Raw genomic sequence first — 24658 nt, 5'->3', positions numbered from 1 at the left:
GAAAAAGAAAATAAGGAGAGAGTGAAGAGGGAAAAATGAAAAAAATGGGGGAAAAATAGAAAATAGGGGGAGAGTGAAGAGGGAAAAATTAAGCGGATCTTTAATATCGGTTTAAAGGTACTCCTACAATGTCGGTTTAAAACCGATATTAAAGATCCGCTTTTTTTAAAAAAAAACAAAACAGACATTATACATCCGATTTCACTTTTTTCAACCGACATTAAAGACCAAAATTCTTGTAGTGTATGAATAACTTCTATTAAATAGTGTGCATGAGTTCAAAATTAAATTACTAATACTAAGAAAAATTGAAAATATTGTTTCCATTATTATGTTTGCCAGTAACGTCTAAAATTTAAAAAGAAAAAAAATAATAAAGAGAATTCTTATAAATAAAAAATTTTTTAAAAATAGTTAGTTCTAACAATGCTTTATACTTTTGCTATAAAGGGTAAATAATTTTAATTTTTTTTATATTTAAAAAGACTCAAAAAAAATAATAAAATAAAACACCAAAAAAGGAAAGAAATAAGGTAAAACAAAAATGTAAAATTAAATTACTAATCCTAAGAATATATAATAATTTTTTGTTTCTGTTATTTGGTTTATTGGAGAAGTCTAAAATTGAAAACAAAAATGGTTACCTTTTTTTAACCTTATATCAAATTAATTAATTAATTAACGTTTTGATGATAACAAACATGTTTTTATTCACTAATAACTTTAATATTTTTGAAGAGTTCATTATTTAGAGCTTGAAACAATTAATCCAAATTAAATTTGGTTTTCACATACTTCTCTCTTTTAAAACTTTTTTCCTTCTCCAAGTCTTTACTATAATTTTCATTATTTTCAATCCCTCTGTTATTCACTATGCCTCCATTATTGCTTTCTTTAAGCTTTAGTTTTCTTCTTTTCATCTTATTCTTGAGAGAGATTTACGAATAGTTGGGGATTGATTTATTTTGAACTTATCTTTTAGAGAGTTTGATCAAATGTGTTCTTTAATTTTTTCAAACCATTGTAAGGGTAGCTTTTGATCCTAAAAAAGAGTTGTTGTAACAATTTGATCCTCAACCATTGAAAAGATTGAGTTCGTTCTTACTCTTGAAAAAAAAATATTATAACAGTTCATTCTAAGTCGAGGAAAGAATCAAGTTTGAGTGGCATATCCGAGAGGAGTTTAAGAAGTGGAGTAAGCCAATTATATCGAACTACTATACATTTTTTATGTCAATTTCTTTATCCCTATACTAGTTAATTTTGCCATTAATTTTTTATTATAGTTTAATGCATGAAATTAATTGTTCACATTTGTTTATTTGATTAGTAGTTCTTAAATTTCTATATTCATTATCATTCTTGTTATTAGAATTAAATTAGATGTTTGAGTTTATTTATGTCAATTTATTGGTTATTTTAAAGTGCATGCATATGTATACAATTATTGTTTAAATTATTTGATAATAAAAAGTTTGTTAATTTAATTGAACCCATATAAGTAAAAAGTTCAATTAATTTGAATATAAATCATATTACCTTCTCTAAAATTGTCATACTGATCCTACATAAATTGACGACTTTCTTTATCATTTCATCATTATAATTTGTTATCCTATTGTCTAAATAAATAATGAAGTCGAACCTAAGCATAATTTAATAGGCTGATAAATATACCTTCAATCAAGGATTGAAAGGTTCAGATCTTTCCACGTTCACACATTATATAATTGTTAAAACTAATAATTAACTAAGTAATCATAAACTAATTTTTTTTCTATTTTTACGAGGAAAAGCCTTATTTGCATATTGCTTCAATGTGGCTGAACATTAAACGCGTGGCTTTGAATGGAGGTTTTTCCTTTTTAGAGAAAGATTTTTTTAAAAGAAAAAAGAACAAAGAAAAAGGTAAACAAAACAAACATCAAGTAGCATAAATATAATGACTTTGAAATTCCAATTAATTACTCACTTAAAATTACAACATTTTACAGTTAAATAATATTGCAAAATATGCAAACCACACCTGAAAATTCTGTATAATTTAGCCTAGTTTTTCTCTAGTTTGGAGTTTTCACATAAGTTATTGTGCTTTCTTTTAATTTTTATATATATTTTTTTTCTTATTCCTACCATAGTACTAGAAGATTTTCCCCCACAAATCTAAGTTCATCAAGTGATGTGGCCTTCATTTAAGGTTGGAAAGATTGAATTATCTTTATGAGAGAGTCTCACATTTACGAGAAACCTAATAGATCATTCACTAAGTGAAGCTGTTCAAGTGTACAACATTCTAATTGCTTAAATGTTCATTTGATAAAAAATATCTTTCTACGAGTATACTACCTCTCGGACGTAAATGGTATTGCATCATACTAGATTATCAAACTTTGCATTCTGTTCTATTGCTTTATTTTATATGTTTATTGTCGATGTTCTTAAGATTGTTGTAACATTGTGTGTAACCTGTTGTGTGCTGTGTGAGATAACCCTTTCATTCATAATTTATAAGCTCCATAAAATTTTAAAAATATAATATTAATGACTAAACAAATTGATTTTCATATTGACACTAATTTGCTCATCTTGATTTAAGAAAACAATATTGGACCATATGTCTCTCCAACGTTTGCTTAAGAAAATAATAATTATATTGGGTAGCACTTTTAGAGCTAATAATTAAGTGTATAGAATTTTTTTTTTAAATAATTCAAATATAGCAAATTCTATTAGTGATGGACTCTATCACTAATAGAACTCCTATAAGCAATATAGTTTACCACTACATTGTGCTATATCTACTAATATTTTCGACATGATTGCTATATTTATAAATGTCATCTTCAATTTTAATTAATATAAGTTTGTCAATTTAAATTTACCTCTAGTTGGTATTTAAACTCTCGACCAAAAGATATGAATTTCAACAATGATTAAGAAAAAAAATACATAGGAACTTAATTCAAAATCTCTATTCCAACTTGTCGTAGAACTTAAAAATAGTTGCATAGTTCACTACAACCAAAAGGACTTTTTATAGCATTGCAATGTTACATTCTTAAAAATTGCTATTGAAAAGTATAGGAAAAAAAGGCGGACAAGTGAAAATTTGGACTTGCTTAATTAGATCACAGTACGCTTTTTTTCTCTCCTCAATTTGTATATTTCGCAAGGCCCCTTCATTGAACAATACCCACAAACCCTTCATTTTCTCTCCATCTTGCTTTCATCTTCTTTCTCCTTCGTATTTTCCCATAACTTTCTAAATCGATTTACTAGTACACACACCACATAACTCATCTCCTTCCACCTTTTCAATTCATTCTTTTCACTTGTTTTGTTGCTCAATCTTTCATCTCGACTTCTAAAAGGATTTTCTGTATTCAATTACCCGTATGAGGCTTAGTTGATTTGATATGTGTAGTTCTTTGTTGGGAAACTTTACCGGTTTTGTGTGTTTCTTTTTAATTGAATTTATTTGTTTTGAAGTTTCATCTCCATTCTCTAGCTGCTGGAAGGTGAATTGAATAAGTGAAAATATGGGCTCGTCGTGTGCATAGGTCGTTCAGGTAATACAGGTAAAATGTTTAGGCTTTTCGATCACTGTATTTTATTGTACATGTACTTATTGCAATCAACACATTGATTCATTAACAAACATCTCCTTCTTCGTCGTTTGCCATCGTCTGAAATTAGGTATCTTCTCATATTATTCTTCTTCTCGATTTTCAACACTATTTGTATCTAATTCACTTCTTATTTTTCTCTCATTTTTGTCCATTTCATATCTCGTTCTCTGTTTTTCTCTAATTTTCAGGACTTTTAAATCCATCAAGTATCAGATCCAAGGAGCCCCACGGTATATGTTTTTATATTTTTATTTTTTTCTCATCTCTTGTTCTTGTATTGTTGTCCCTGTCTTTCGTGATTCAACTGTTGAGTTTACTTCTCCATTCATTCTTTGTTTCTCATCAATTGCATACTTGGTCATCTTTCTATTTGTTCATATGGAAGTTCCAGTGTTCTTTCTTTTGTTTCCAAACAAAGTAAAATTTTTAACGTATTTATTTAACCATTTGATTTGTAGCTAACTAGTTAGTTTCAAATAGTTATTTGCAACTATCCTGATTTGATTTCTATTTATATTATGCATAAATTGGATTCTTTTGTCACATTGATTGAATAAATATTTGTTTAGTGTTAAGATCATCCTTGTCTCTTTGAATTGCTTCCATAACTTGATTGGTCTGCTAGAAGTTGAAAATAAACTCAACAATTTTCACTTTTTCTTTAGTACTTGTTTTAGTTTTATCACTATAAAAAAAAAAAAAAAAAAAAAAAAAAAAAAAAAAAATTCTATTTTGGACTCTATAAACTTGTACTTTAATGCTTAAAATTCAAAACATTTTGGTTTAGTCCCAATTAGTCAAGCGACTCAACATTCAAGTTTTACTATTGATTTATGGCGACTGTTATGGGCATAGTCACAGTGATTCGCGATATTCGAACAGAAACTCTCTCCTCAAACATCATTGATCTAAATATCCACAATATGTAGAGTTTATATTTGTGTTTCCCTTTATTCGAAGAAGATCTCCCTATTAAATTTTTCCCCTTTTTGGTTGCAAAGCTCGATTAGGTCCGTAATGCTTCTCTGATTTAGCTTCATTCCTAGTAATTTATTTTCCTAGACCTTATCCTACTGAAATTTGTCCTTTTTGTGTTGTATGTTGCATCTAGTGTGTTCATTTTGCCCATTTGATTAGCTTTGAAAAAATTTATCACGGTAGACATTCTATTTTTATTGATGTTGCTGGTGCTTTATATGTTATTTTATTTTTTTAATTTGTTTTCGAAGAATTGCAGCTCTTGAAATCTACATAGATGCAGCAAAGGTTATGTCACGGAGATTATATACTCCCTATGAGTTTGTGCAAATGCTTTTTATATCATCTTATTTATTGATAAATTGCTAAGTTGTTTTAGTTTCTTACTTCTAAGTATTCTAGTGTTTATGACATTATGGATTTCTCTTGATTGTGTATTGCATAGCTTGGCTAAGGAAGTTGCATAAATCTATGAAATTCACTCATGGCCGTGGAAAGTAGACCAGATGAGCCATTACTCAATCAACTATTATCAAAGTCAGGTTTTTCCTATTTAATAATTTTTTGAAAGCAGTGAGCAGCATCTGATCTGAATCGTCACAAATTTACATGTTGCACTAAAAAAATTGTTAATAAAACAAATCAATAATGTTTCTCCTTACTGTATACTGATTCAAATGAATTGAGAAGGAAAAGAGGATAAAAAAAGGTGAGTCTAGATAAAGTGATACATATATATCATATATGATATTCATTTAACCTTAGCGTAGAATGATTTTTTATCATCTTTGGTTTCTCAACTTTTTTGAAACCATAAACAACTTCTCATAATGAAAAGGAATAAAAGTATAGGAAATACAAACTATCAAATTGAGAGGAAAAGAAAAAGAAAAGACACGAACAATAAAACCTAGAATGAGGGTTTAGGAATCCAATTTCTTGTGCTTGGGGGTTTCTGAGCAGTTGGTTTCAAGGTCAATTAGATGAAACCTAGAATTGATTGATGATTGGACGATTGTTTTATTAAGCCTTTTGAATTTTATTGGTTTCTTCGATTTTCTTATTTTTGTTATGGGTTTTTTTGTTCGTTTCTGAGACATTGGATTTGGATCTTTTTGGTAGATCAAAAGGTAAGGAAGCATTATCTATTACCATTTGGTTCTATTTTTAAAAAATCAATCTTGTTAATGAAGGGATCAGTGAAGTTTGATGCGGAAGTGGAAATCAGTCCCAATTTTCAATATAAAAAAAAGTAAATTACAGAAAAGTGGGGATCAAAATCAAAGAAAAGTAAATTACAGAGAAACACAGCTATGCATTCCACATATTTTACCGGATACAATGCAAATTAAACGGAGAAGGGAAGAAGGGTTTGGATTAATCACACTTACTTTTGAAGCCAAGAAATCTTCACGATCTCCTCTTTTTGAATGATCACGAACAAAAAACTAAAATGGCCACCACCACAAGATTTTCCTCTATATTCTCCTTAGGGTAGGGTGAAAATAACAAGAGTGTGTGTGCTCAGTTGATTTTGAGAGAGGGAGAGAAGAATTTTAGAAGGGAGGAAATTTCTTTTTAGAAGAAAAGCGTTGGGAAAAATATCATAGACTTCTTTGAAGTAGACAAAGAAGAATTCGTAAAAACTGCCCATTCCACGTAATTGATAATGAAAGAAAATAGGGGAGGGAGTTATAACTCTCTCCTAAATTAATTTGAAATTTTAATTTAATAATAAAAATTATATATATATATATATATATGATAACCAACTTATTATATATTATATATTAAACTATATGTCATATCGAATATAACACATAACCTATAGTTGTTATATTGTATCAAATACAATATAATCTATAGTTTGAATTCTCTCAATCATTTATGACATTTAATATAAATCAAATTTATATTAAATTTAATTATATAAATCAAATCTATATAATTAGTATTTGAATCATATTCAAATATTTAGTTCCTCTCAAAGTAAACTTTATATTATAATGTATCAAATACATTATATTAATTATATCACATATAATTAATTTAAATTAATTATATCATATATCCAATTAATCTCTTAATTAATTTGAACAATTCAAATTAATCCAAAATTAATTCTCAAAAATCCTAAAGCTACAGAGGGGATCTTATGAACCTGCAAATTGAAACTCCAACGGTACTTGAATAACTAATTAAACTTCTTTAATTAAATTATCCAACATCCATTAACTGAAGGCCACTTCACCAAAGATTGACAATTGTACTCTTCCCACTATATATTTTTGTGTCCATTGATATAACTAATCAATAGTGTGATGACCCTTCACAAATGGCTCATAAGTACAGTTGAGTCAAAACTACTGTTTTGCCCTTGTAGTTACATCTAACTCCTTAAGTATCATTAATCCGAACAATAAGTCATAGTTCAACTAGTGTGTGGCACCACAATCTTCAAGCCCTGGAACCAACCCTAAGGGAGCAATCTGTCACTTACCCCCGACATTAGGTAAGGAGTGAATTTCGTCTTGTGCAACTCTATTCCCAACACTCCAATCAGACGAATCCCAAAATGGTATGCTTATTGAGTCAACGGTCTGGCCACTCTTACCCATACAAATCAAAGGATCACCTTCATGAATGAACCTCGAGGTCAACTGTAATAATCCAAGAATTTCAAATCACTTTTCAAATTAACCTCAAACCAACTAACTTCTCTGCTAACTTAATTTTGGCTCCAAACCAAAATTAAAGAGAATATACAATCAAATAGTTGAGATAAATATACATCCTTCCAAATATTTAATGAATTTAAAAATCACACTTTCCCCCCAAGTAAATTAATCCAAATTTTTCTTAAATTGGATTAAAATTCCAATTTTTTACAAAACTTCTTTTAAATTAATTATCTTACCTCCCAAATTAAACTTTTAGTCCCAATTTATCAAAATAATGTCTAAATATTTCATGATAATTGAATGAAAATTACCTGAAAAATTCGAGATTTATAATAATGTTCCCTAAAAAACTTTCATCCTCGAAAGTTTTAAATCAAAACGAATATCTGTATACTAAATCATTACCTTGAGTCCCCAACTACCTTCACTTAAATTACTTCTTTTACTTATATATTTATTTTAAAAACCTTTTTTCCCTTCTCGTTAAAAAACATAAATAAAATCCTCAAATCCAAATCCTATTTGGATTCCAATCCAATATATATGCATAAATTCATATCTCTTTCCAAAATTTCAATTTCTCAAACTTCTATGAAAAAATAAATTCAAACTCTAAAATAATTTATCCAGATTCCCTTAAATTAAATCCAAATTTTCATAGCTTTTCAAATATTTGATTGAATGAATTCTAATTAAATCAGTTATTTCTCCTAATTTCTTAATTAAATTTTGGATCCAAACATTATAATTAAAGAGGACAAAATTTTAAAAATCACAAAATTTACTTTTCCTTCTTAAATTTCAATTCCTTCAAAAACTCCAAGCCCCCCCCCCCCCCCCCCAAAAAAAAAAAAAAGACAAATTCTCTTATCCAAATAATTCAATTATCTTTTCAAATTAACGCAATTGTGGCTCCAAAATCTTAAATTCAAATAGTTCAATTATCCCTTCCAATTAATTTAATTGTAACTCCAAAATCTGAAGTCAAAAGGGAGTTAAAATGCAATATTTTCAACATAATTAATTCAAATCTCTATTCAAATGAATTCACATTAACCAATATAACTTTTTCAATTATCTCAGTTTGATTCCAAATTCAAAAAAAAAAAATTAGAGAAAAACTAAACTCAATAATTTGAGACGATTGACTTAAAGTTTCCTGAAACTTGGGATGTTACATTCTTCTCACCTTTAGAACTTTTGCCATCGAAAGTTCAAATCTTTAAAAAAAAAAATAAAATAAAATAATATGTCTTCATCTTGTCCGCTTGTTTAAATTGTTTCATCAATCTAAGTGAATAAGTACTTCAAACTTTAGTTACCCGTAAAGATTTCTAGCTTCTCTCCATTTAAATAACATCTCCAAAATCCAAATCAAAACAATTGAAGTCAAACCCAAACACTGTAAACATCCAAAAACTCTTAACTTAGAAACCAAACTAAACCCAGTCTTTGGTCTCAAAATATTAGTTCCCCTTACCTTCTCAAAACAACAAAATATTCCTCAAATACTTTTATTTTCCCTATCCCTTATCTTTTCTGTTATCCCAGATGACAAGATCTTCACGTTAATAATCACAAAACACTAAGATATAACAATCGATAACAATTAAAGAGTCAAGGGAGATAAAATGTTGAAGCTTGAAAATCCTTCTATCGTTTACCAAAAGGCTGCATGGTTGTATAGATGATTCACTTAGAACTAAATGATAGTTCAATTAAGTAAACGATTGGAGGAAGCGTTAGATGATCATGTAGACGATAGTTGAGGAGCTAAACAATCGTATAGAGGATTGAGTGCGGAGCTAAACGATCATGTACACGATGCAATAGGAACTACACGATCGTGTAAACGATACCTTAGCAAAATCTAAACGATTGTAAAGGTAAGAAGAAAAGACACAGGAGTTTAAGTGGTTCGGCCAAAGGTCTATGTCCACTGTGAAAATTAGGAGGTTTTCTTTTATTACTCTTTGAGGTATTATAAAACAATATTACTTATTCACTCTTACATTAATCTCACATTCGATTTCCTTTATATATGTGCAGGCGATTCGGTCAACGATGAAGCTCTGGTGGTTACAACACTTAACAGGAAAAGGTCAACAATGGTTCAATTGCCAGTTGCACTATTCTACTTCTTGATTTCGAGTCTTTCTGTAACAATCTCGACCTTTGTAAGCATCCAAAGTTCCTTTCCTCTTTGCTTCACTGAGCTGACTTAAGCTAAACTTTTTCAGGTAACTCGAACCTGAGAAGGTCCATGCATCTTCCAAGCTTGTTTAATGGAACAATTTTGGTTAGCATATCAGCTGCATTATCAGAGGTATGAATCTTCACTACCTCGACTTCCCCTTTCTCAATCTCTTGTCCGATGAAATGATATTTGATATCGATATGTTTAGTTTTGTTGTGAAACTGCTAATTCTTAGATACGTATATTGTGCTCTGGTTATCACAATAGATTCTGACTTTTGTTTGTGTTATGACGAAATCATTTAGTAAACCTTTCAGCCACAAACCTTCCTTCACAACTTTAGACAATGTGATGAACTCAGCCTCTGTTGTGGAAAGGGACACACCAACTGATCAAATTGTTCTCTCATAGGAAAATATAGCCTGATAGAGAACGTCTTGTGTCCAAGTCCCTGCATAGTTTGTATCTACATAACCATAAACTTCATCATTGGATGGCTCATTCTATCTATATAAGACTTTTGCCTCCTTGGATGAACATAAATACCTTAGTATTCACTTGACTGCCTCCCAATGTCTTCTACTAGGGTTTTTCATATACCTACTAACCATACTTGTTGCATAGGATAGGTCTGGTCTTATAGAAGTCAGAAGATACATAAGAGATCCCACTACTTAGGAACAAGGGATAGCCTTCATATGGTTCAAATATTATTCATCTGTACTCTTTGGACTATTGGTCATTGAAAGCTTGAAGTGAGGAGCAAGAGGAGTACCTACTGACTTAGAATTCTCCATCTCGAACCTCTGTAATATCTTTGAACAATATTTATATTGGCTAACAAGTAATCTGCCCTGTTCACCGCATCTTCTAACTAATCAACGCAAGACATTCTTTACTTTTATTAGCTTCTTCAAATTTTGAAAGTCTTAAGTTTTATTTTGTACAAACCTTTGTTCAAACATTTATTATCACATTCTTGTAATTTTGTTTTTAGCTTTATGGTGAGAACACTGCCAACCTCTAAGTTTGGGATTGGCAGCGGTCTCGGAGAATTGCGTTCATTGCATTACGATCATTTGAAAAAAAAAAAAAGTGAAGCGAGCTTTTGAAGAATAATAAATCCACCGTCAATGCAATGGGGAAACCCATGTTGATAAGAGTTAAGCTGTGAAAGGCACTTGCTCGTAGTTGGATGCCCGCATGACACACGTGGGGGCAAGCCAAAACGAAGGCAAGTCGCCAGGATCAACGCATAAGCGCAACTCCTCTGTCCAGCACAAGTCAAATCAAACGAGACAACAGTTTAGTTGAATATGGAACGCAACCAAGTTGGATGCCTGCATGACATACGTGGGGGTAAGCCATAACGAAGGGCATAACCAGGTTCAACGCCGCATTTGAATAAGTCATCGCAAAGTTTTGAAGTATTTTTGACGAACGCATTCTCAAAAGCTAAACGCAAAATTGTAGTGAATGAATAAAAAGTTTTTGAGCAAAGGCTTGCCAGAAATAAACTTAGAAAAGATCTTTTTAAAGAAGCAGTCAAAGTGGAGGAAAGCATTATGGTGATGGTCAGAGGTGTCTGTAAATTATATTCTAAGAAGCTGGTCATCGCAAAGAAACGTCGGAAGGTGAGTTAAGAATTTCTTGAGTATAACGCATGCTTGAGGACAAGCATGATTCTAAGTTTGGGGGTATGATAACTGGCAGAAATGCCAGTTATTATAAGCCTTTTATTTAGAATTATGAGGGCTAATAAGTAGAAAATGCGGTTATAATACTTAGAATTTGTGAAAAATTGAGTTTTGCATCAATTAGCACCTAAATCCTTACTAACCCCAATATTATACGTTACTCCGTGCCAAAGTGTCTATTTTTGTAGCTATCGCAGGAATCAAACGCATGCATTGGAAATAAGCAATCACAGACAAACGTATGCACTAAAGCCAGGCGACCACAAAGACAAACACATGCGCTGAAAGCCGAACTTTTGCATAAACAAATGCATGCGGTGATTGCATGCGTCCATCGCATAGAAGTTGTAGTGATCAAGCAAATGCGGTGATCAATTGGAGATTGCGGCCACAGAGTAACAACCATAATAGAAGGGCGATCGCAAGATGGGTAGAATGCGTTGATACTTCAGTTAAATCAAGTTCGGACGCATACCTTGGGAGTATCAACAAAATAACACGATGTGATATTGCTCATACCGGGACAAAGGCAGCAGTGAGACATAACGCAATCATGATAGCTGTCAGCGTTTAAACTCTATAAATAGCCCCTTGGACCTTCATTTCAAGGCATCCGAACTTCTGCCTCAAGGCAGAGGTTTGCGATCACAGATGAGAGCTTGAGCAAGATTTTCAGTGAGAATTCTTCACTTTCACAAACCAGACCGAGTGACGACCGGAGCTTTCGCCGGAGATAGAGCTCGAGAGAGACATGTTCACCATTCATCCATGGCACCACCGGCAGCCTTGACGCAAAGTCCTTCATTTCTCTTCTAACCTCTGTATTGTATTACATTTTAGCTTAAGATATTAAGACATTTTGTAATCAATGCATCTCTTGATTCCTTCAATGCCATCTTTTTCATCATCTTTATCTTCATCATCATTTACCTTCATCGTTTATTTATCAAAGGCGATCGCGTACTTAATCGTATAGCCTAGAGATAGGACGCATGTAGCAACCCACCGAGAAGTGTGCTTTGTACGAGTATAGTGAGTTAATCCTCTTTGCTTGGTGAAAGGCTATAGCAACGCTTGTCTATGGGTTGTTGCATTGCTTGTCTATAAGTTAAATAGCCGCGTCTAACTGCCTGAGAAGGTAAGAGATGGAACGCACTAAAGCAAAGTATGCATTTTTCCTAGAGATAGGCACAATCTTATGCTCGACACAACCATGCACAATATAGTCATGCGGCTGACCACCGGGAGGTGTGCGATGCGTTAGTGTGACGAGCTGGGATTACTCGAGCGATTTAAGATAATAAACATTAATATGCGTTAATGGTTGTTGTGTATCTACCTATTTTCATCGCAAGTCTTCTATTGCTCAATCTGTTTAATTAGGAGTAGGAGTAGTGTGTAAATCCATTAAAATTCTTCTTTTAATTTTTATTCATCGCCTCAAACGCATTGCGTCACGAGCATTATTGAGTGACAAGTCCCTGTCTTCGACCTCGGATTACTCGAGAAACTTGCGTTCGCCTTATACTTGGCGTGAGCCTAAGAAAACTTGTGATAGGAATGTGTGGTCATTGCATATTAGATTAATGCATTTTCATTCCGACGCATGACCTCTGACGCATGGGCGTAAACGCATAGCTTAAGCCATGTCTAACACATGATTGCATGTGCAACCCCATCCCTAATTTCCTCTAACAGAGCTCCTTTTGAACCCCATCTTGGAGATCACCTCATCGAACCTCTCATACCAGCATCTCGGTGACTGTTTTAGGCCATATATGGACTTGTTTAACAAACACACAAGGTCTTTTTCTCTACTTTTAACATAGCTTTGAGGTCGTCTCATGTAAATTGTCTCATTCAACAGCCCATGTAGGAAGGCTGTCTTTGCATCCAACTGGTTTAGCTCCAAATCTTTTTGCATAACTAGGGAAAGGAGCAGTCGGATGGAAGTATGCTTCACAACTAAAGAAACCACCTTATTGTAGTTAATGCCTTCCTTTTAAGCAAACCCCTTAGCAACAAGCCTAACCTTGAACCTAGACTTTTGCACACCTGGAATCTCTTCTTTAAATTTGTAAATCCATTTGTATGAGATAGGTTTGTACTATTTAGGAAAAGGTGCTAATTTCCAAGTGTCATTTTGATTGAGGGACTTCATTTCATCATTCATAGCCTTAATCCATTACCTAGCATCTGGGTTGTTTGTTGCTTCTTCAAAGCTAGAAGATTCATTATTACTCAAAGAAATGGTAGCACTCAATGCTACACTAGCAAAATCAGATTCTTGGTATCTTGCTAGTGGTACTATTATTCTTCTAGACCCGTCTTTTGCCAATGAGTAGTTGTGTAAGTCCCCATGTGTCTCAACTTGATCACTTGACACATGCTCACTGGTTTTAGTAGCCTCATCACCTTCTAACTCTTGATATTGAGAGGAAATAGAAGCTTCATGATCATTTTGAGGCTCTTCCTCAAATCTAGTACTACTAGTCTTTGTTAATGTAGAATATGGTTGTTCTGCCATCATGAACATCTCATTTTCTCTAAAGACACATCCCTACTGTTCACATACCTCTTTTCAACTGGATGCCACAACTTAAAGCCCTTTACTCCCGGTGTAAAGCCTAAGAACATGCACTTTACAGTCCTTGGTTTCAACTTCCCTTGGCTTTGGTGCACGTAGCCTACACAACCAAACACTTTTAGGTGTTCTAGCTTAGGTGGCTGCCCTGTCCACCTCTCTTTAGGAGTCTTCAGCCCTATAGATTGATGAAGGCATCTATTAAGAGTGTCTATGGTGTAGAAGACAGCTTCAACCCAATATTTTTCAGGCAACAAGGCATTGGACAACTGACATCTTACTCTTTTCCACATTGTTCTATTCAACCTTTCAGCTACTCCATTTTGTTGAGGTGTGTACCTCACAATTCTATGCCTTACTATGCCATGCTCCCTGCAAAACAAATTAAACTCCTCTCCACAAAACTCTAAATTGTTATCAGTTCTCAAATGTTTAATTTATTTAAAGGTATGCTTCTCAATCAAGGTCTTCCATTCTTTAAATCTACTAAATACTTTATTTTTGGATTTTAAAAAGTAAACTCAACTCTTCCTTGAGTAGTCATCTACAAATGAAAGAAAGTATCTTGCTCCACTAAGAGATGGAGAGTGAGCTGTGAAGGAAATCAGACATGAGAATTTCCATGAGCAGCAGAAGGATCGTTCCAAATTCCATTTCGAAATTGAACATACACAATCACAGTCTTAAAACAGAAACTCACAGATCATGCAACAACTAGGAATTACAGCATGCTAACTAGATAATCAAGGGATAGAGTATGCGTACCTTTGAAGACTCATTCTTCAAACTCCCTCGATCAATTTACCAGCGTCCACAAAAACACAACCATCGAACGCAACGACCAGTGCAACACGATCACCAGCACGAACACAATGAACACGAACCCAATGAATGGCATCTAGAACCTCGAAATCAATTGAGTTAAGTGAGAACACCACCATAATGGTTACCTTGGTATTCTCAATGTGAGAATCCAGGAGTTGTGGCCTCTGTATGATCTTGGTTAGAGGAAAAGACTGGAGGAAAACAATTGTGTAGACGGTTGAGCAAGTAGGAGGTGACACAGTTTATTGTATAGACAATGTGCTCAATCGTGTAAAAGATGGCAGCCTATCGTATTGACAATGCCACACAATCGTTTAGCTACAACCAGCTGAGTGAACTATCGTATAGTTAAACTCCACAATCATTTAGTCTCTTTACTAGCTATCGCTTAGTGAAACACTTTCACTTGATAGCATTTCATCGTGAGTTTCTTTCCGAATCAAGTAACTTCTAATTTTAGGTAAACATTTTTCCTTTTATCTCACGGTTATCATAAAACCACCAATAACTCCCACTCAATTGGTTATTAAAGAAACAGGGATAATTATCAAATAATTAATATTATTATAAATAAATATGATAACCAACTTACATATTATATTTATAACTTATAGTTTTAATATTTCATCTCATGAACATACAAACCATAGTTCTTTTTCTATTTTATGGTACTTAATGTAAATCATATTTACATTGTTCCTCCACTTGATATATCTCATACATCACACCAATTATATCATATATAATTGAATTTTCTCTTGTCAATTTGAACATTTCAAATCAACCCCCAAGAACTAATTCTCAACTTCAATCCATTGAGCTACCAAAGGGACCTTATGAACCTATAGCTTGAAGCTCCAATGATACTTGAATAACTGACTAAATTCTAGTCACGAGATCCACCATTCGTTAACTGTCGAGCACTCCACTGAAAATCGACAACTGCACTCTCCTTACTATAGATATATTTTATATCCATATAAACCAATCAACAGTGCGGTAACCCTTCACGGATCGCTTGTAAGTATAGTTGGGCCAATTTACCGTTTTGCCCCTATAGTTACATCTACCTTTTTAAGTACCATTGATCCCTCTAATGAACATAAGTCATGGTCCTACTATGAGTGAGTTCTCTCTTCCAAAGAAAGCACTATGTCCAATACCCGGAATCAGTCCTTAAGGGAGTAATCTATCTACTTACCCCTACTTCAGGGAAGGAGTGAATTTCGTCTTGTGTAACTGAGTTTTCAACTCCCCAATCAGAAAAATCCCCAAAAAAGGTAGGCTTGTTAAGTTAGCAATCTGACCATTCTCACCCATACTAATCAAAGGACTGCCCTCAAAGGCAGGAGTAACCAAAACACTCAGGATTAAGATCATGTCACCTATGGTCGTTTTAGGTGAGATGTAAATCTCAAGTATCAACGACATTATATAAAGAGACGAATCATCTCGTGCTCCGGTCTTATACAAACTCTTTGTATAGGACACCTCCGCTCGTATGTCTCCACATGAATGGTCAGGATTAGACCATCTGTAGTAGTTCACAACACTTGTAAGCCTCTACAAAGCGGGCCGTATCCATAGTGTCACCAGGATAAGGTACCCCTCCTATATTGTTATACTAAAAACCTTTTTAGGTTATTACTTAAGCCATGATCCACTTTTATATCTCATATACATGCTTAAGTTTACATACAATAACCATGGAGCTTTGTTTATTGGATATGAGTAAATGCAGAATAAAATAACTTTTTTTTATTCATAACAATGTGTATAATGTTTACAAACTACGAGACTCTGGGAGAATTAGGACACCAATCTCAACAAGTTGGCCCCCACAAGTTTGAATGCACATATTCAAGGATTTTCTTTGAAGTGTGTTATCCTTTGGGGAATTGCTATCTTGTTGCTTTGCTCAATATATAATGTTCACAAAATTTAAGGCTATCTCCAATACCCCTTGGTAGAATTCCCTGTTTAGATAGCACTTACAGCCCCCTCACACAGATATCTGGGAGTCTTTTGTGCCACAACTCATCTTCATTAGGTTTCTCATCAGTTGCTAACAAAGCCGAGTGTGCCATTTGCACATCCTTGATGACATATAATCCATTTACCTTGGTTTCCACCAAAACCACTTTAACATCCTTAATAATTTCAAAAGTGTCTCCCACACCCCTATATTCACATCCTATGGCATCAAACATCCCCAAATAAAGGAGATTCATCTTCAAAGTTGAAACATGCCTCACGTTCCTTATCAATTTGACTTAACCATATTGTATCTTCAAGGACACAGACCCTATTCCCATAACTCTGCAAGTATTATTGATTCCCCTAGAGCTCAGTTCACCTCTCACATCTTATAAGTGCAAAACCATCCCTTGGATGGTGTCATGTGAACTGAGCAACCAGAATCTAACACCTAATATTGAGTCTCCATAGTATTCTGGTCTCCACCTTCTTCAGTAGCAGCTAAAGCATCTGAATAGACTAGGGAATTCTCTCCTATAGTAGCTTCGGTCTGCTTACCCCCTTGTTTTGTTGGTTCAATTTTCTCTTCAAGGCATAACAGTTCTTTTTCATGTGCCACATTTTGTGACAAAAATGGTACTTTATCTTGGACTTGTCACCATTGTTCTATTTGCCCTTCCATTGTTCTTATTCTTCCCCTTTGAGAACAAGCCTTCATATCCTGGTTGATCTATCTTAGTCATTTGTAATTCAACTTTTCTGACTCTTACAGCTGATATGATAGCTTATGTGGTAATTCTTTCTCTACCATATTTCAATGCGGTCTTCACATCTTTGAAAGATTCTGGTAGAGAATTCAATAGTATGAATGCCTCATTCTCTTCTCCAATATTATCTCCAATTGATCTGAACTCAGAAGACAGCCTCTTGAACTCATTAAGATTATCCATGAGGGATTTTGCTGCATCCATCTTATATATGAAGAATCTTTCCCTCAAGAAAGCTTTGTTGAGCAGATCTTTGTTGAGATAATTCAACTTATTCCACACGGCATAGGCAGTAGGCTGATCGACAATCTGCCTCAAAACACTGTCTGTAACATTGATAACAATGGTTCCATATGCATTTGATTCAATAGTCTTTTTGTTTACCTCAGAGAGTGTTTCAGGGTACTTTGCAGGGTCCGTAATGGCCAAGAGAGCCTTCTGCTACCCCAGGATTGCTTTAATCTTTGCTTCCCACAGATCAAAGTCAGTCTTGCCATCGAATTTCTCAATCTCATATCTGGTAGTTGCCATTCTTGGTCTTCAAGATTGACTATTCTAAATCAATAATTCAAATCTTGGAGCTGTCTTGAACGGTTCACTGAGCTTTTACACCACTTGTTGTCCCAGATGACAAGATCTTCATGTTAATAATCACAAAACACTCAGATATAACGGTCGAAAACAATTCAAGAGTCAGGGGAGAGAGAATTTTGAAGCTTGAAAATCCTTCTGTTAGAACTAGACGATAGTTCAATTAAGTAAATGATTGGAGGAAGCGTTAAGCGATCATGTAGACGACGGTTGACTGAAGCTAGACCATCGTGTAGATGATAGCTGAGGAGCTAAATGATCATATAGACGATTGAGTGTGGAGTTAAATGATCGTGTACACGATGCAATAGGAACTACACGATCATGTAAACGATACCTTAGAAAAATCTAAACGATCGTAGAGGTAAGAAGAAAAGACACAGGAGTTTAAGTGGTTCGGCCAAAGGCCTACGTCCACTGTGCAAATTGGGAGGTTCTCTTTTATTACTCTTCAAACTATTACAAAACGAATACTTGCTCTCTCGATTACTTATTCACTCTTACATTAATCTCACATTTGATTTCCTTTATATGTGTGTAGACGATAGGTCAACGATGAAGCTCTGGTGGTTACAACACCTAATAGAAAGAGGTTGATAATGGTTCAATTGTCAGCTGAACTGTTCTAATTCTTGAGTTCGAGTCTTTCTGTAACATTTTCCAAGACCAAGAAATCCAAGATTTTTTCTTTTTTTAATTTCCTAGTGAAATATATCCACATCAAAACATGTGACCATTCGAAACCCCTTCACAATCTACAATCCAACCACTTAAGCAAGCCATATTTTTCCCAAACAATGCATACTATAGTCCATAGTTCCAAATGGTAATGAGAGATTCCTCTTTTACACCAAAACCAACGCCTTGTATCCACCTATATCATGTTTTAAAATCCAAACCATACTTAACTACTTGGGAGTCTTGAACACATTAATTTCCATTTATCTCTGAAATTAATAAAACCTTTCGTTAAATACTTTTATTTTTTTCACATTTGTCCTTGTTTAACCCAAAAACTTGAAGGTGCACTTTTCACTTTTCGAGTGAAACATAATCCCTAAACCAGGACATGTGACCCTTTATAACCTTTTCCAAAAATCTAAAATTTCATTCCAAAATTTGAACTTTAGTAGGGTATTCCCCACAAGATAATATTGCTTTTAAACTCCAAATACTTATCCTTCCTCTTGACATAAGTAATTAAACTTGAGTTTTTCATTGTAACAAAAATATAGTTCAAATCCAAATACCCTTAGAATAATTCAATCCAACAACTTTCTTTCTCTCATTTAAAGCCAATTATAACTTCAACCATCTTGGTCTTCCTTGACCAGTTCATCTTACCTAGGTTTTGTAAAGAGTTCCTCATATTATAACTTTATGCTCCAACTAGTAACTCTTCTTCCTTTTAGGCACGTTACATGAAGAATCAAAACAACATACCTTACTCGGTCCACAAACGTTGACACCATGAAAGTGATCATGACCTATTAATCCTTTCAAATTTCTCTTGAAATATTTTGTCTCTAATATCTTGTAATCCTTAATAGAACTAAAGTCTCTTGTTCACCTCTTTATTATCTTATAAAGAAATTTAAGTCTCGTACTTAAAAACGTGTGCCTTGTGATAAAGTTTCTTGTAGCACCACCAATTTTATTCTCTTAATGCAAAACTTAATATTATTCCTCAGTGAATTTTCAACTCACCTACCTTATTCTATGGCTAAAACAATTAAATCCTTTCTTTCATTCCCGTTATAAGTTCATAACATTGCATAGTTTTATCAAGTTTCAATATCTTTGAACATAAATATATGTCGTCTCGAACAGTCCTTCCATGAAATATCCTAGTGCCAAATGGCCTTATAATGATCATTCTTTCTTTCAATAATATCAGAAGAAAAAGTCATCTCATACTAACTTCTTTCAGGTCGTTAAACTATGAATGACATTCAATCAATACATAAATCTTGGACATGAAGGCTTTTAAACACATTTTCCATAAAACATTCAATGATAGAACATGGTCAGCAAGGACGCAGGATCCGTGAATAGCCATAAGGGATACAAAACCAAGACTTACATGTAAGTCAGTCTAAAGAACCTAAAACTTACGCTCTGATACCAACTATAATGACTTGACCTTTTGAGTACTCTGATAAGGGCCGTTAAAATATAATGCACATTTACATTCAAAATATTTTAACCATTATAGCAAAAATTTATTAAAACAAGGATGACTATTTCAAATCATTTTATTAAATAATTTAAAAAAATTAATCGAGCCCCCTAAAACCATTTACAAAGAAAATATTCAAAATATTAAATTTTTGTCATTAAATTACTAACAAAAAAATATATATATATAGGCTGAGCAAAAACTGTTTCTCTTGTTCTCATATGGCTCTGTCACGTGTCCATTTGTTCTTCGCTAGTCCATTCTTGTCATTTCCTGAAGAAAAAACATAAAAGAGGAAAGAATGAGTATAACAATACCCAGTAAGTGACTACTAGGCTCTCTATGTTACCTGTTAGCTAGGTTTTCTAGGCACCGGTGTACACCCATATCATTTCAGTCGTTGTGATCTCGAAGGGGTCACCTATCAGTCATATATGTGATCCCGAAGGAACATACATCAGTCATAATATGTAACCCTAAGGTACAAACAGTCATAAACATGAACCCGGAGGAACATGAATCAGTCATAGTGTGTAACCCGAAGGTACACGAATCAATTATAAACATGAACCCAAAAGAACATACATCAGTCATACTATGTAACTCGAAGGTCCACGATCAATCATAAATGTTACAGTCATATGTGTACACCTGCCTCGATAAAATAAACTAACAAGAACCCTATAACTTAGCATATATCAGTTTTCATATAACTCTTGTGTTATATTTTATAGTCATTTATCTTTTGGGTAAAGTTTCCAGTATATCTTCTGTCAACAATACATTCATCATGGTCAAACAGTCCAATCCAATTAGTCAATGCCACTAAATCATGCAGTTCAATTAGTCATAAATAATCAATCCAAACAGTCTAGAATAATCAGTCAAGTCAATCTTAACAGTCTCAAGAAACAATCCAAGTAATCTTAAATAAATAGTCTAAGTGGTAGGGACGATTGGTTTGAAGGCGAACCAATAGAAAGTCACTTACCTTAGATTGAAATTCCAAAACTAATCCAAGAAATCAATTCCCAACTGAAACTTGAATTAACGTTCCAAACATTTTGTTTGCTCCAAATTTATTCCAAACTTCACTCAAAGATTCAAATCTACACATAAATCTTAAGTGTTGACTCCGAGTTTTGAATAAGGGGCTCACCCACTCATAGTGATTGGATCACAAACCAATTGTTCATTAAAGGATTCGTGAGACATAAGAAACAAGATGTAATCTCGAGGGTAAAACAACTTTTGACCCAATTGTTATTACGAACAACCTGTGAAGGGTTAACTTATTAATTATGGTTATATCAAGTAGACACAATTATATCTATAGTGAGGGAAGTGCAACTACCGAGCTTTAGTGGACTGACCCGATAGTTAACGAATGTTGGTTAATTCGGGTTAAAGAGTTTAGCCGGTTAATCTCAGATCGTTGGAGCCTATGATCTATAGGTTCATTAGATTCCCCTCCTAGCTCATAAATGGATTAAACCTTAGAATAACGTGATAAGAGAATTTGAAACGTCCAAATTCAAATTGAGGGAATTATTAATTATATGTGATATAATTAAACGTTTAGTTAATGAATTAAACAAAATTGGAGAATTGGATAATATTTAAATTTGATTTAAATATTAATTACAGGAAAAGGGATTCATATTTGTGGAATTGGTTTTTTAATAATTTAATATTTGATACTAAACTATTTTAATTACTTAAATAAATTATTTGAATTAATTTTATTTTTAAAAAATTAAAATTTTTAATTTTATGAAAAATAAAATGTAGAAAATCAATTTTGTATTAATTTAATTTTTTGGAAAATTAAATTAAAATTAAATTTTAATGAAAATTCAATAAATTGATTTTAATAAATTTTAAATAAAATTGGATTTTTAATTTGAAAAATGAAAATTGAGTAAGTAGGTTATCTCACTTTAAACACTCATAATTCTACCTTCCTTGTGGATTTGATGTCCTTTATCTATGCAATTTTATGGCACTAACTAGGTTGAATAAAATCAGTTGATTCAACTGAGATTACAATGCATGCAAAATTGAATTTTGTTGATGAGGGTTGAAGAAGTGTTCTTCAACTTTAGCTGAAAAATCAATGTTTCCTCCTAAAAATTCCCTAAAATTTAAGTTCATTTTGGGTTCCACCACCTAATCTAAGGTCAAAGAGAATAGTAGGGAAGATCAAGTGGTGGTCTACAAGATTTTGGAGTCAAGAATCAAGCTAAATTCGAAGTTGAAAAAGGAGGTCTTCAAAGGTATATCTTCAAACCCTATTTTATGTTACGAACATGCTTACTTAGTTGCTAAAATTGATGAATTAGAATGCTTAATGATTTGTTTGCTTCCGCTAATTGCATGCTAACTCCATCAATTGGTATCAGAGTATGATTTAACCACTCAATTCGTGATAATTTTAGCTTGGTGGATGATTTCATAGGTTGTATGAAAATGGTTGCTGATATGGATAATTTCAGATTTGACATTTAAGTTCTCTTCAATTAAGTATTAATTATTATAATTGGTTCTTTGTTTATGGGCCTTAATGTGTGATTAAGAGTCTATAAATTTTTTAGAGTTAAAAGAGTTGCAATTAGGTTGCAATTGAAGAAAGAATCAAGAAAGGTCAGCTGAAGAAAACCTGCTGTGAAACTACTGCCAGACAGTATTGCAATGCTACCCACAGAGTGTTGCAACGCTGGGATGAAGCGTTGCAGCGCTATTCATCCCAGCCAAGAAGACACACGAGCAACTCGACCGACGGTTCAAGAGAAATGGTTCGGCCAGTTCAGGTCTTGGAGGTCCGGTTTAGCTCGTTTTTGGCCAGTTCAACCCTTTTTCAAGCCTTGGAGGTTCGATTCGAGCAGTTCAGATCTGGTTTAGGTTGGTTCATGAATTCCAGAAACTATTGAAAGCCGCCAAAACTGGTCCATATCAGTGTGTGTTTAATTATTGATGCATTATGAATGTATGTTATAATTAAATAAATCTTGTATGTCCATGTTATGCCATGCAGACTTAAAATCCCATCATAAGAAGCATGTAACTTTTGGGGTTGGTGCCCTAAATCTCGTAGAGTCCTATAGTTTTTAATTGTATTATACAAACATTTTATTTATCTAATAAAATATGTGATGTTTTATTTGACATTTAGTTTCATTAAATCTATAATCAATAAACTATCATCCAAGGTTTTCTTGTAGCTTAAACATATATGTAAAGACATACAAGTGGATCATGTTTAAGTGATAACCTAAATGGTATGTAGTAGATGGATAAGGTTGGATACCTAATCTTGGTGATACTACAAGTATGACTCGCTTTGTAGATGTTACAATTGTTGTAAACTGCTACAAATGATCTGATCCTGATCACTCACGTGGATACTTGTGAACGAGGGTATTATATACAAAGATGTTTGTATAAGACCAGATCACGAAATATTTAGCCTTATTATATAACGTCGTTCATAATAGAGACTTACATTTCACCAAGATAACCATAGGTAACATGACTTGAATCCTGAGTGAGTTGTGAACTCCAGCCTATGAAGGCGGTCCTTTGATTTGTATGGGTGAGAGCGACCAGATCGCAAACTCAACAAGCCTACCATTTTGTGGATTCATCTGATTGGGGAGTTGGAAACACAACTACACAAGAAGAAATTCAATCATTTCCCAATGTCGGGGTAAGTAGATAAATTTCTCCCTTAAGGGCTGATTGTGGAGCTTAAACAATATGGTGCCACACCCTCTCCTGGTTTGAGAGGGGTTTGGTCATAGTTGGACTACAATTTATTGTTCATTAGAGGGATCAGTAGTATTTAAGAAGTTAGATGTAATTATAGGGGCAAAACGGTTATATCCGCAACGTCGAAGTCATAGAATGGGTAGATTTTTTCCTGCCGCTCCTTTAAAGTTAGGCGACGTCTTTCGACTCCTTCATCTTTCTTTTCCATCTTCTTCTTTTTCCCTTTCAAGGAAAACTTCAACAGAATCGTATTAACGACCATTGATTCCTTCATGGCACCTTTCACAATCTTCTCAGTGCCTTTTACTTCCTTCTTGTCCTTCTTCGGCTCGGGGATCAGGAAATCCTTTGTTCCCTTGTTGGCGATGCTTAGCTCTATGTCGTGGGCGCGAGTTGCCAATTCTTCAAAGGTACAAGGATTTATACCCTATAAGATATAGAGGAGTCCCCAGTGTATACACTAAGTGAACATTTCCACAGCAGATAGTTCGGTGAGTCAGTCTTTGCAGTCCAGACTCAGAGCCCTCTAGTGACGTGAAATTAGCCGCCAAAAAACTTGATGGCTAAAATCATGTGGGACGCAATATGCGATGCATGTCTTAAGGTATGCGTTTATACTCATGCATCGGCGGTCATGCGTTAGAAAGGAAAATATGCGTTGATCTCATATGCGATGACCATGTGTTCCTGTCACAAGTTTTCTTGCGCTCACGCTAAATATAACGCGAACGCAAGTTTCTCGGGTGATCTGAGGTCGAACTCATGAACTTGTAGCTAAATGTATG

The 24658-nt window shown here is 33.7% G+C and overlaps 1 protein-coding gene across 45 annotated transcripts; it reads left to right on the top strand.

Moving 5' to 3' along the window:
• The first annotated feature begins 3073 nt into the window (after positions 1-3073).
• LOC120092826 lies at positions 3074-23272 on the top strand. Of its 45 annotated transcripts, none has more exons than XM_039051041.1 (7): positions 3116-3133; positions 3490-3569; positions 3818-3859; positions 5053-5149; positions 9338-9389; positions 9529-9614; positions 22721-23272. In XM_039051041.1, the coding sequence occupies exons 4-7, from the start codon at positions 5114-5116 to the stop codon at positions 23033-23035; spliced, it is 489 nt and encodes a 162-aa protein (XP_038906969.1). In that variant the 5' UTR covers positions 3116-3133; positions 3490-3569; positions 3818-3859; positions 5053-5113; the 3' UTR covers positions 23036-23272. The 45 variants fall into 45 exon arrangements, 16 of the variants coding, with proteins under 16 accessions (XP_038906966.1, XP_038906962.1, XP_038906969.1 ...); XM_039051040.1 differs by lacking the exon at positions 3116-3133 and adding an exon at positions 3150-3393; XM_039051038.1 differs by having other exon boundaries at positions 3074-3133; positions 3490-3578; positions 3818-5149.
• The last annotated feature ends 1386 nt before the right edge of the window (positions 23273-24658 follow it).

This window comes from Benincasa hispida, chromosome 12, assembly GCF_009727055.1.
Source record: "Benincasa hispida cultivar B227 chromosome 12, ASM972705v1, whole genome shotgun sequence".
Taxonomy (NCBI): Eukaryota; Viridiplantae; Streptophyta; class Magnoliopsida; order Cucurbitales; family Cucurbitaceae; genus Benincasa; species Benincasa hispida.
This window is presented reverse-complemented; position numbering and strand designations above follow the sequence as displayed.